Source organism: Thunnus maccoyii, chromosome 9 (assembly GCF_910596095.1).
Source record: "Thunnus maccoyii chromosome 9, fThuMac1.1, whole genome shotgun sequence".
NCBI classification, from domain to species: Eukaryota; Metazoa; Chordata; class Actinopteri; order Scombriformes; family Scombridae; genus Thunnus; species Thunnus maccoyii.
This window is the reverse complement of record NC_056541.1, coordinates 19,025,745-19,039,624: the sequence shown is the minus strand read 5'-3', so window position 1 is coordinate 19,039,624 and position 13,880 is coordinate 19,025,745. Positions and strand designations below refer to the sequence as shown.

Here is a 13,880-nt window from a genome sequence, read left to right as displayed (position 1 = left end):
CTCTATAAGGTTGTTAACTTAGTCTAATTACATAAATAAAGATAATTATATAACATTTAAAAAAACATTGTCTAATTACCTTAAAGCTGTTGAGTAATTTCAGAAAAAAATAATTCATATCTCAATTAATTTACATTTGATTTCTTATATTTGAATAAATAGCAGCATGATGTGCTACATATTTATTATTGTTCACTCTGTGAAGCCAAAAATGCCTCCATTGAAGATTTAAGAGGTCCTCAAGAAATAAATGCTAAAGATGTTATCACTCTGCTTTGTTTTGACATTGTCTCCAAGAACTGAACAGCTCTGGTTATTGTAAATCAGATTAGACACATTGCGTGTTAGCTCACAGAGAATTAACTATCCTGCTGTGTCTCCTATTGTACTTGTGTGACTCCTCTCACATCCCAGAACTACATATCCTCACGTAGATGGCTTAGTGAATGCGAACAGAAGCATATGAGTTGTAGCATATAAGCTCTTTGTTTGTTAGATATTATTTCAGCCATAAGAGCATGTTTCTTTCTGTATCCTACTGCTTTTCTGTACATACGCCCAATATGTCTGTGTGCGGTCTTCTGCTGACATCATGAAGGAGATTATGAGTGATTACATGTTTACAATTCCTGCGAAACATTAAGTAGACTCAAATTTTAAGCCAAAGACAAGAACAGTGTTCTCACAGTGTTTGTTTTTATAGATAAATCAGGGACACAGAACTGAAATGTAAACTGATTAAAATGTGGTCTCTTTCACTTCTGTATAAAGCAACAAAAATGTGAAAACAAACACAGAAGGAACTCCTTTCTCATCCTCCATGAGATGTTCCCGTGATGACATGTTGTTTTACCCAAAACATACATCTGTTCTAATCTGTTTGTTGAACACAATGAGGAACAATAACATTTTTTAAATGTTAACAATTGGTGATCATTGGTGATAATTTAAGTTTTAGTAGTATTTTGAGATCATGTAGACTATATCATTGCATCTCTCCTACCATAGACATGAGAGGTCTAATAATCTTGACCACCTGGCCAACAAAGGGCTTGACAGTACAGTTAAAATCACCTCATGAGATTAACTAATATGTATGTGATGTTGATGTATATCACAATACAAACATATGCAAAATCACATAATAGGGCTGCAACAAACAATTATTTTCATTATCAAGTAATCCGTCAATTATTTTCTTGATTAATTGATTAGTCTTTTGGTCTATAAAATGTCCAAAAATTGTCAAAAGTATTGATCACTGTTTCCCAAGAACAAGATGATGCCCTCAAATGTCTTCTTTTGTCCCAACAAACAGTCCATAACGCAAAGACATTCAGTTTACTATCATAAACCACTAAATAAACCAGAAAATATTCACATTTGAGAAGCTGGGATCAGAGAATTTGGACATTTTTTCATAAACAATGACTCAAAAGGATAAAATGGTTATCAAAACAGTTGCCAATTAATTTTCAGTTGCTCAATTAATCAACATATTGTAGCAGTGCTATGAAATAATCAAATTGATAATCATTACAGTGAGCTGTGCTCCACTATTATGTGTTGTTAGACAAAGCACACACACCAAAAACAAAAACTCATTAAATGATAACAAATACATTTTGTTAGTTTTTTAAAATTGCAATTAACTTTGAATCGTATGGATATCAGAATTCAGAACAGAACAATAATGTGGTGTGATGCTTTTGATAGATTTCATTGAAAGTTGATAAAAGATCATATTAAATTATTCATCAATTAATCATCAACAGTCAGGCAGAATGACTTGCACGCTCTCATTTCCTGTGTTATTGGAGCTGGAATGAAGATTGCTGCTGTTCAACAAATATCAATGTCAACCAAAGCCAATCACATTATCTTTCAACAGGTGAACCACTGGGTTGCTTATATGCTGCTGCAGCAGCTACAACAAATGCCTTATTCATCACACATTGCAAGGAAAGGATCGTTGTACCACAACAAAAAATGAAGCAGCTACAGTGAGCTGGTTAGCAGCAGGTGAAAACTATGGTGGTTGCTCATTAGACTGGCACCTTAATCCCCCACCGCCTATGACAACTATTACCACCTACCAGTTTCAGAAACCACTGAGGATCTCAGTGTGCCCATTCTGTTTTTTCAAAGGGGCTCTGACAGACTGTATGTCAGTATGTCCATGTGATGTGTGAGCAGAGGCCATTGTGTTTTGTTGTACAGTTCTGCTTTCCTCTCCCTACATGAAAAAGTATTACATGATTCCCTTTTTTCTTCTCCTGTGCACACAGGTGAGATTTTTGAGCTCAAGGCAGAGCTGAACAGTGATAAGAAAGAGAAGAAGAAGGAGGCTGTGAAGAAAGTCATTGCCTCCATGACAGTTGGCAAGGATGTCAGGTGAGCCAGGGGAAATAGTGTCACAAACATCCACATTGGAACTGAGTAACACTTCACTTTCCATTTGGATTCAGTTGTCACATAGTGTCTCATCTTCCCTCCAGCGCTCTGTTCCCAGATGTTGTGAACTGCATGCAGACGGACAACCTGGAATTGAAGAAGCTGGTCTACCTCTACCTGATGAACTATGCCAAGAGTCAGCCAGACATGGCTATTATGGCTGTCAACACCTTTGTAAAGGTAGATTAGTCATAAATGTATTGTGACATGCCACTATTTTCTTCTTGAACGTCTCTGACTTCAATGGGATAATTACCAAACTTAAAAGTGTCCGTTTAAGGTAAATACAGCCATCAGCACAGCTTTTGGAGATAAAGGCAGTGACACCTCAGTGATAAGATAATTTTATTCTTTACATAACGCTAATGCAGACACATGTTAGATAAATTTCTCACACTAATTATAATATAGATAGAATCCCAAATAAACAGTGAGGAATGATGCAATTTATGACCATTAAAAAGTAAAAAACAATCCAAGTGTAATGTCTCTACCAATTCTCTGTACCACCCATCCAGGATTGTGAAGACCCAAACCCTCTCATCCGGGCGCTTGCTGTTCGTACTATGGGCTGCATCCGTGTGGACAAGATCACTGAGTACCTCTGTGAGCCACTGAGGAAATGTCTGAAGGATGAAGACCCATATGTGAGGAAGACTGCAGCTGTGTGTGTAGCAAAACTTCACGATATCAACGCCCAATTGGTGGAGGATCAGGGCTTCCTAGACACTCTAAAAGACCTCATATCTGACTCCAATCCCATGGTATGACTCAGCACAAATGTTGCCAACATTGTGTCAGTACAGTGACCTTTCTTTTGCATCTTAATATAGCTGTTGGCTACTGCTTCTTCTGTCAGCATGACTGTTCTTCGTTTTTAGGTGGTAGCAAACGCAGTGGCAGCGCTGTCTGAGATCGCAGAGTCTCACCCCAACAGTAATCTACTGGACCTAAATCCTCAGACCATAAACAAGTTGCTGACAGCTCTTAACGAGTGTACAGAGTGGGGGCAGATCTTCATTCTTGACTGCCTGGCCAATTACACACCACGTGATGATCGTGAGTCCCAAAGGTAAGGGAGCGCACTACCATCATCAACATTCTCTCTGCATGTCATGTTTGCATATCCTCCCAGTAAACCCTGAATAATTTTCCCCCCCTTCTCCATCCCAATATCATTTACATCTGCTAGCATCTGTGAGCGTGTGACCCCGCGGCTCTCCCACGCCAACTCTGCAGTGGTGTTGTCAGCAGTAAAAGTTCTTATGAAGTTCATGGAGATGCTGCCTAAAGACTTGGACTACTATGGCACCCTACTGAAGAAGCTGGCCCCTCCACTGGTCACTCTCCTCTCTGCTGAGCCTGAGTTGCAATATGTGGCACTTAGAAACATCAACCTCATCGTACAGAGACGGTAAATCTGGGGAGAGTGTCTCTTTACTACTATTTATACTGTGGAAATAGTAATGAAAGTTGCTTTATGTGTGCCATGTTTCAGTTGGATGTCTTTTACGTTAGATTAGATTGAACCCCAAAGGGGAAACTACAATAGTCTCCACATGCCAACACATATGATAAGAGGAAAAAAGATAAAAACAAAGCCAGGATAAAATGGTTAAAACAGTCTGAAAGAAGGCATTGGACACATGGATAAGTAATGTGTTATTTAAAAAAAAACTCCTTAAAGTGCTAACACAGAGCAAATTAGAATACAAAAGCGCTAACAGTAATAAATAATCATAAAGGCCACTTAAGCATGTCATTGAAAAGTTTCACTGTGTTATTGTCTGTGGTATTAAAGTCTTTGTTAATTGCCGCAAATAACAAGAAATGTTGATGTGTCTTTCAGCCCAGAGATCCTGAAACATGAGATGAAAGTTTTTTTTGTGAAGTACAATGACCCAATCTATGTCAAACTGGAGAAGCTGGACATCATGATTCGTCTAGCGTCTCAAGCTAATATTGCACAGGTAACAAACCCACAGCTGTAATGCATAAAACAATTATGTTAGGATCTTTTCAAGGAAGCTTCAGATATTGTATGCAAAATATAATCCTGAGTGACACGGATGCCTGTCTATCCTGCTGCTGTCTGTAGGTGCTGGCTGAGCTGAAGGAGTACGCCACTGAGGTGGACGTGGACTTTGTCCGTAAAGCGGTTAGAGCCATTGGCCGCTGTGCCATCAAAGTAGAGGTGGGTGGAGGTGATGAAATACTGTGGTCAGATGCTTTGTTAGGTCTTAGTATCAGCCTTGTGGTCGAGCACAAAGCGTTAGTTTACATATACTTCATCTTAACTGGTAGTTGGACTCAACGAGATAATAACGCTGTAAGTGACAAAAGGCCGTCGTCAGTAAGGTTTAGATGTAGTGTTTTTATGATGAACACAAGCTGGCTCTGTCGTTTTCATAGTGCTAAAACATTTTACTGTGGTATGTTGTGGTTTCCATTTTGGATTGTTGAGAGTATACATCATCATATGTAACTTTATTCCCTTAATTTCAACAAAACATATTTAGATTTAACACATATTCACATTTAACATATGTTTGCTGTTGAAGCCTGGAGTTAAATGTATAAAGCCACTGTGTTACTGCTGTAGTACCATCACAAGTTAAAAGGATGTGATATGTTGAAAAAGATTCCATAATTATTTTTCTTGTTGACTCATATTTGAACAAAGTCAATTTCATATTGTATCATAGATTTTATAAACGATATACATATTTTATATACAGTCTACTCTGATTGTAGTGTGCAGGCCTGTAATGATTATTTTCCTCTCCATCTTTAGCAATCAGCGGAGCGCTGTGTCAGCACACTGCTTGACCTCATCCAGACAAAGGTTAACTATGTGGTGCAGGAAGCCATTGTGGTCATCAAGGACATCTTCCGCAAATACCCCAACAAGTAGGTCTTCTGTTAGGCATCACATCACATAATTACTCACACTCCATCTTAACAGCTCTACAAAATGCTGCCAGTGCTTGACTATGTACATGGAATATGAAACAGAATCTGGCATTTATGGATGCTGATTTTGTGGTGGCTTTTTAGTGTTGTTTTTTATACAGAATATAAGGTGCAAACATTTATCATACACTACGCTCTAAATTTATTGGTTGGCCATTCAAATAGAGACATTTTTAGATGTATGATGTTGTTTGACCTATTATATGCTTTGCATCTGATGTTGACATCTTAAGAGCCATACACAGACATTTCAACTGGTCCAATTCACTGACCATCAGATTATATTCTGTCATATTTTAAAAGGGAAGAGTGAAAGCTCAGTACACTGACAAAAAGTGTTTTCAGCCCGGCATTCATCTCAAAAGGCACGCACAAGAGAAAATTGCCCTCACAAACACAGAGAGAGTGTTTGTAGTAGACAGCACCTCTCACCCTGCCTTGATTGCACTTGGTCAAAGGTCAGGTAGATATGTTTGAAGTGTGGCTTCTGCTGTGTGTCCAGCAGAGTGGGTTCATGTGCCAGAGATAAACTTCACCCACACAGCAGTAGACCATAACCTTGGAGCCATGAGTCTCCAAAGGAGCAGCTTTTCACAGTGTCCAGCTTGGCATGGCTCAAGTCTTTACCTTCACTACCCAGTCAAACTTCTGCCTTCACTCCGAATTATACATACTAAATCTTTCTTATCAAACATTTTATGCAGATCAGAAATACATCAACCACTGCTGAAAAGATTGGCTGGTTGAGCAGGATAAAGACCCAAATATTTTTCTCTGCAGTTGAGCCGAAACAGTAACTAACAGGAGAGTGGATATTAGATTTACAATTGTCAGGTGGCTAGAAAAATGAGAACAAATTAAAACTAATGTTCTGTGTCTCCAGGATGTTAAAGTTAGTCATTACAACTTTATAAGCCATGATAGTTGTTTTGGTTTTTTCTGCACGTTGGTGCCCAAACATAGATTAATGCAACTTTAAGTAAATTATAGTAATTTGCACTGTGTGATTGTTTAATTTTTTTTGTCTCAACATTTAAGTGTATCTAATTTTTTGTGTGACTGTTGCCAGGTATGAGAGTGTGATTGCCACTCTGTGTGAAAACCTGGACTCCTTGGATGAGCCGGAGGCACGTGCAGCCATGATTTGGATTGTGGGAGAGTATGCCGAACGCATCGACAACGCTGATGAACTGCTGGAGAGCTTTTTGGAGGGTTTCCACGATGAAAGCACTCAGGTGTGTTTAGGAGAGTGCAGGGCTGTTGCTTTTTCAAAAATGTGAAGTCCTTTTTTAATGTCACTGGCTCCAGTAATTTGCAGTCAGTTCTGTCAGTAACTATCATACAGTGGTTTCTGTAGCTGGAAATAATAAGAGACATTGGTTGGAAAATGAAGTGACATGCCATACACAGAAGTACCAAAGAGAAATGGTCTTACTTAACCAGCGCAATCTGTGGTAACTGTGAAAGTAAAACTGAGATTTAATGAGATTAACACACTAAATGGTAATTTACACCACATTAACGGGAACACTCCTGTAATACTTCAAGGCTACACTGAGTCTGTGTCTGGCTCAGAGGCACAATTTGTAGAGAAGCCAGCTTTTACTCCGTAGAGCATTCATAGTGGGATTACATTTTACTTGGTTAGACAGCTCTCCCTAAGTAACAGATCAATCTGTATTATTGCCTTGGAGGGACTTTTCTTATTATAGCAAGTGATTTTGTGGGTAGAAAGGAGTGTATTATGCATGTTCCCTTTTGTGCTGTTGTTAGCTTACTGCAGATTGCCTCAAACCAGTCAGTAGAATATTTACTGTTAAACAGGATGTGGCATCTATGAGAAACCCACTATTATGCTCTTAGAAGTGAAAGGAGTTTAAACCCTGTGTGTTTATTGTGTGTTAAAAGATAAGGCAGAAAGATTCACCTTAATACCTCTGAACTTACATCGGCTGCATTTAAAAGTAGTATCAGTGAGGAGTTGTAACGTACTGTATGTGTTCTGTGTGCTGTAGGTGCAGTTGCAGCTGCTAACTGCGATTGTCAAGTTGTTCCTGAAAAAGCCGACTGAGACCCAGGAGCTGGTGCAGCAGGTGTTAAGCCTGGCCACACAGGTGAGAATAAAAACACACACTGTTTGCAGACATTTCACAATCCCCACCCTGCTGTCTACTACCTTGAACTCTTCTAGTGTGTGTGATTTGCTCTCATCAGATGTGGATTTTTAACTTTGCTCCTCAGCTCTTAGTTTTGTATCTTTTCCAAAGAGTTCCTTGTTGCTTTATCATTCTTGGGACACTGGAGTATCGTAATGAGATTATAGATCTGAGCCTTGCACTTCCCTTAGTAATGACTACAGTGGTTTGAGCTTACGCTGCTGTTGCACTAATTGTGTTTTAATGGTTTGAGGTATCCAGTTGATGTAAAAAATTAAAACAGTCATGTCATTTTTAGAAAATTCTTTGTGGTATTATAAAAAAAATATATCAATATCTGTTATTATGTTAATAATTACCTAAATAAAAATCCACCCATTGGTAATATTATCCTAATACAGATAAATACTAACTATATCATGTCTGCACATTGTACATGTTAAGAACGAAGAATTTATTTTTTATGTAGATGCAAAGTGGTGAAAATCATCTATACGGTGAATGTTAAATTTTGAATGTAGTGCAGCATAGACAATCTTTAACATGATATGTGATGCACTGTGCCATTTAGTTGCAGCTATGTTCATGCTCACGTCAGTAACACAAGAGAAAAATCTACTGCTGTGAGTGAACCTACTTTGGGAAACTCTCCTGTTGTTCAGATTAGGCCCCAATTAACCTCAAGTACAATTATTATCATCAAGGAAAGAATGCTTTTGTCTTTTTTCCTTCATTATTTACACCTTTTGATGAATGAATACACTTCAATATGATGTTGTCTAATGCAACATCACCGCTGAGTACAGTTTCAAAAATGACTATAGATTTAAATCAACACTTCTCTAACAGGGTCAACAAAAGCTGAACATTGTAAGACTCACAAAGATGTAATTTATTACAGAGCTGGTGTACTGGATTACATTAGTTTGCATTGATGTATCAACAGTAGAAAGCTGGTAACTGTGTACATGTGGATGTAGGATACAGCAGAGGTACAGGCACAAACTTTTTTTTGCACAATGCGGACAGAAAGCAGAGATGCTGAGAGAATTTCCCTTATAACTTATAATTAATGTAATATTTATAATAATTATAATAATTTTTCCCTTATAACTTAAGGATTTGTCATCTGCGTTTTCAAAGTTTTACTGCGTCCATCAATCTAGGTTCAGGGTTTTGAGCTAATTAGATTTAATTAAAACCCTGGTAACCTTCTACTTTTTCCACAGTAATAAAAATGTACAGTGTCAATGTGCCTCATAAATTATCCAAGTTCTAGCACTTCCCTAAGGCTGACTCAGTTTTTGATATCTTAGAATAACCGCTCAGTCTCTGGTATCGGGGGCCAAGAAAGAAAAAAAGTCAAACATTAAAAATGTATTAAACATGCTCCATAAAGAATTATCTCTTATCCTCATACTTTTATCTCTCTCTCCAGGACTCAGACAACCCAGACCTCAGGGACCGCGGCTACATCTACTGGCGTCTGCTCTCCACAGACCCTGTAGCTGCCAAGGAGGTGGTTCTGGCTGAGAAGCCCCTGATCTCTGAGGAGACGGATCTGATCGAGCCCACTCTGCTGGAGGAGCTCATCTGCCACATTGGTACTCTGGCCTCTGTGTATCACAAGCCACCCAGTGCCTTTGTTGAAGGCAGCCGTGGCGTTCAGCACAAGAGACTCCCTGGCAGTGCTGGATCGTGAGTCACGCACTTTTACTTTTAAACACTGCAGGCGGAGGGATTTGTTTATATAAGTAGAGCTCACTTCTCAAATCTGCTGTCATGTTTCCCCTTAAATCTGCTGAGTAATACACTGTCCAGTAATGTCTGGCTCTGGCGCTGTTCTTCTTTATTCCTTCCTGCTTTCGAATAACATCTAGTTATCATTGCTCTTAGCGGACATCTGCAGATTAATGACAAATTAGGTTACAGTGAATGTAAAAATAAAGAATATATAGTTTACAATATAGTAATCAAATAAGTCATCTCCATTACAATACATAATCTAAATCTGTGTCACTTTATATCTTTTCTACTAGCGGAGAGAGTGTTGAGAGCCCAGACGCAGCTTCTGCTGCTGGAGTCTCTGAGGCACCCCCTGCTGTCATCCCATCCCAGGGAGACCTCCTGGGAGATCTGCTCAATCTGGATCTGACACCTCCTACCGCTACCGGACCAACACCACCCCCTTCCTCTGGCATGCAGATGGGGGCTATGGACCTTCTTGGAGGAGGATTGGATAGTCTGGTAGGTCTTCTACACACCTGTGTTTCAGTGAAGCTATCATGTTCTGTGAAATATCTTGGAATCAGTGTGTGACAACCCATTGAGTTGGTTTTAATAAAATCTTAAATGTTTATTGGGACCCAGTGACGGTAATGTATGTTTTTTTTCTACCTTATGTGCTTTCTTTCTTTCTTTTGATCCTGGTTTGTTTTCCTTTCTTTGTTCAATGCTGCACCTGCAGATGGGGGATGAGTCTGAGCCGGTAACTACATGGAGGGGGAGGGAACAACATTTCTAAACCATGTCAGACCATTTCAGTGCTAAGATTAATTAGTTCACTGCTGTTGTACTCTCTAGTTCTCATGCATCAGTCTGACATTTCATTCATCATTTATCATCTTTTATTATCGTGATATCTACAGTAAGCATGCTGTTGAACCCTTGAGTCCCATCTCTTTTCTTATCTCTGGGCTCTGCGATGTGTTTCGTCTTTCAATCAGCCGCCCATTCCCCTGCGGACGGACACTCCTCAGTCACCTCAGCTCCCACATCAGTCCCCATCGCCCCCAGATTACAGCCCCACTGAGGTTGGTCCAGGGGACCACGCTGGACCAGTAAAGGCCAGCACCAGCTTAGAGTCCCCTCTTGTTCCCTGCTGTACCACTGTGTCCTCTAAATAATCCTCCCTGGTAGTTGATCTGTGCCTGTTTGCTATTCTTATTACATTGTGATGTTTCCACACTCTAAATCTTTTATTAAATTTTAGTAAATCTCACTAATGTTTACTGTCAAAGTATGTCTTCCATACACAGTAGTTTAGCATTGTCACCGTTTGGAATTGCTGTATGTTTTGCTCACTGCACCCCCAACCTTTTCATCACAGTAATAGACACACTTAGTGAGTAGCATTTGAGCAAAACCTATTGGATTTCAATTGCCACTCTGCTGGACTTGTGTGGACAGTAAAAGGTCAGGTCAGAAGTAAACTTGCCCTGTACTGGTGTCTCCCTCTGCTCGCTGTAAACCCCCGTACTTGTCGTTAATCACAGACATTCTTAGACCTTCTCACTCCTCCATCTGTCCTCCTCAAACCTCCCAGAATATTATGTAATGTTGCACAAATAGATAACCTGGATTTGTTGTGCTTCTTTCTCACTACCCAGCTTGGCGGTGACATCGGAGGAAGTCCTGCTGTAAGTCATTCAGTCTGGTTTTTGTTTGGCTTTGAATGCTCAAAACAGTGAAAAACACTGGATGTGTTAGGGTAACTTAAGGTAACCTTTTGTTTTGTAACTCACAGATGGCAGCTGGTTTCGGTGCTCCTCCAGCTGCAGTGCCAGCCTCTTTCAGTGCCCCTGTAAGTGGTGGTCTGGATGACCTGTTTGACCTTGGAGGTGGAGTTGGTATGCCAATGGGAGCCTACATCCCTGCTAAAACAGTGAGTCTGGATAAGCTGAGATAAGGCAAACTATTGAATGATGTTGCAACAGTAAAAAAAACCAAACTGTTCTTGTCTTTTTCTCAGCTTTGGCTCCCGGCTATGAAGGCTAAGGGTCTGGAGATATCTGGCACTTTTGCCCGCCGCTCTGGGGTCATCCAAATGGAGATGACCCTCACTAATAAAGCTATGAGTGTCATGACTGATTTTGCCATCCAATTCAACAGGAACAGGTAAGACCTTTTACTAAGCAATGTTTGATCTCTGTAAATTTACACCTCTTTGTGACTGTCTCTCATTTCTCTCTCCTCTGTAGCTTTGGTCTAGCTCCAGCTGGTCCAATGCAGGTTCTCACTCCCGTCAGCCCAAACCAGAGTATTGAAGTGGCCCTTCCCCTCAATACTGTGGGACCAGTCATGAAGATGGAGCCTCTCAATAACCTGCAGGTAACACCCTCACAATGTTTATTTCCCTTACATTTTATGACTTTGCTGGTTTTGGTTTTGTTTCGCTGCCACCACCTGCTTTTTCCATAAATCCTGATTCCCAGCTGAATTTTAGGGCATTATGTTCATGACCGTGAAGCAGCTGTCAACAAGATGATTGTCAGATGTCAGGGGCAGACTAGGAGCACATTGTTATATAAGCTAACTGTGTTTTTACGCTTCTCAGCACTGGCCTTATCAGGGCAGTGATGCCTGTAGTTTATTTCCCCAAAATTGCTTCTAACTGAATCCATTGAACCCTGTCAGATTTGCAGTGTAATGTAGAAGAGCACGCAAACATAGCATAGATAAACTTCATAGCTTGCAGACTGCATGTTAATATTTGATTCATTAAATAAAACATTACTAAATTGAATTTGAGCTCCATTTGTCTGAATTCCAAATTATAGTTGGCAGTATTTCAACTTCTTAGTCATTTTTCTTTGTATAGTCAAAGATTACAGAACTAAAACATCAAAATGTTTTGTGGATGAAATATTCATGGACCTGACTGTATCTTTTGGGGACATTAACTTTTGTCCTGACTGTATGACCATATGCATTTACTGATAAGTAATACATCCTTTCTTTCAGCTATACCGTTGAATTCCCATGCTGTGAATGAAACAGAATTAAAACATAAAACAACCTTCAGAACGGTGATGATAAGTTGCACATTTTAAAAAAAGAGCGGCAGAGGCATGCTTGTTTTTGATCAGGGCGGTTCTTTTAACTGGGCAGAATAGTGGTTGGGTGCTGTGTACAGCTGGAGAAAGAAGATAAGAGCGTATAGAGGGATGGTGGCGGTGGGAGCGGTCATTAGTGGTCACACAACACATGGCTCCTTTGTTTCTCCTGGCCTCAGCGGCCCTGCTAACCTTTCTACTCTGCTGCCTCTCGGCGCTGCTTTGATAGGTCCTACTGTCTATTTTGACATTCTCAGATATTTTATTTTGAGAGCTTCTGCGTTATTTTTGTCTTGATGGAAGATAATGTCCCAGAACGTTATTTGGAGTACTCTTTTAACTGCCAATGTGTCGTAGCAGTTTTTGAAGCTTACACACAGTCACTAAAACCCTTTTATCACAAATCAGCACATTTGAGGGGAATGCTTTAGTATATTTGAGTGCAAGTTTCATGGCTGTTTATTGCCACTGCAGGCTACCGCTGTAATAATCTGTGGGAAGTCTTGACAGTATAATAGTTTAAAGTTCATCATGGATGTGAACTTGCCAATTTAATTCCATTAAAAATCAGGGCTCTTCAGTGCAATTTCACTCACATTTGCCCCAAAAAATAGATATGCGTGAACCAGAAAAATGATTTATGAGCACAGTGTGCAAGTAAAGATTACAACCTACCATATTCTTTTTTTCCCCCTGCTGCTAATCGTTCAAAAACTAGTATTTAATAGTCAGATAATGTACAATGTTTATAAACAGTACATTAGTTTCACAGAAAAGAAATGTCGCCAAGTATAGATATCCTCAGTTTGTGCCTTTCACAGAGCTGCTGGTAGCATTAGCAAGTCTGATAAGAGACGGTGGAGAGGCGACGTCATGCTAATAAACCAAAGATGTATTCCTTTTCTGTGGCAGTAAACACAAGACATGGGCTGATAACTGTGCTGTGCTATAGTCAGAGCTTTACAAGATATCCAGGGCTGACAACGTGATAAACAACAGAGCTGCAGCTATGTACTGATACTCCCCCTCAGACACACACACACACCTGACAGCCTCTCGGTGCTGAGCTGCTAATGTTAGCTCAGCTACAGGTACCACACAGAAACTTTTACAAAGTGCCATCAATGTGCTTTCTCGTTACTGTCAAAGCTCCAGCGGACTCTCTCTGTTTCCAGCATGAACACAGAGAGTCTGACAGCAGCTGCTCATGGCTGGTTATTTTGCTTGCATTTCCTTCTTGTTACCACCTACAATTGCCGTCCATCTGACTATCACCAGTCTGTTCAGGATAGTGGTGCTCTGGTAGTGGTGAGCTAAACTAGCTGAATCAATTCAGTTATTGTTGATGGTCTAATGAATTAATCGACTAATCTTTGCAGCTCTAGTTTAAAACACACAATGAGGATTGTTCCTGATTAATGAATTAACCTCTTGACTGTGGTCCAACACAAAAAGTCGAATG

General features: G+C 39.9%; 1 protein-coding gene across 4 annotated transcripts in view; it reads left to right on the top strand.

The window, feature by feature from the left end:
* ap1b1 (adaptor related protein complex 1 subunit beta 1) overlaps window positions 1–13,880 on the top strand; it is a 28,299-nt gene that overhangs the window by 2,218 nt on the left and 12,201 nt on the right. For 3 of the 4 annotated variants that reach the window (XM_042421587.1, XM_042421588.1, XM_042421585.1), the window contains exons 3-19: window positions 2,289–2,394; window positions 2,499–2,634; window positions 2,973–3,218; window positions 3,336–3,526; window positions 3,647–3,868; window positions 4,304–4,424; window positions 4,553–4,648; window positions 5,249–5,364; window positions 6,497–6,662; window positions 7,443–7,541; window positions 9,022–9,281; window positions 9,623–9,830; window positions 10,310–10,396; window positions 10,973–11,002; window positions 11,110–11,247; window positions 11,335–11,480; window positions 11,564–11,693. In XM_042421587.1, coding sequence (XP_042277521.1) covers window positions 2,289–2,394; window positions 2,499–2,634; window positions 2,973–3,218; window positions 3,336–3,526; window positions 3,647–3,868; window positions 4,304–4,424; window positions 4,553–4,648; window positions 5,249–5,364; window positions 6,497–6,662; window positions 7,443–7,541; window positions 9,022–9,281; window positions 9,623–9,830; window positions 10,310–10,396; window positions 10,973–11,002; window positions 11,110–11,247; window positions 11,335–11,480; window positions 11,564–11,693 — 2,498 coding nt within the window. The remainder of the gene's footprint in view (window positions 1–2,288; window positions 2,395–2,498; window positions 2,635–2,972; window positions 3,219–3,335; window positions 3,527–3,646; window positions 3,869–4,303; window positions 4,425–4,552; window positions 4,649–5,248; window positions 5,365–6,496; window positions 6,663–7,442; window positions 7,542–9,021; window positions 9,282–9,622; window positions 9,831–10,309; window positions 10,397–10,972; window positions 11,003–11,109; window positions 11,248–11,334; window positions 11,481–11,563; window positions 11,694–13,880) is intronic. The other variant, XM_042421589.1, reaches the window with a different exon arrangement.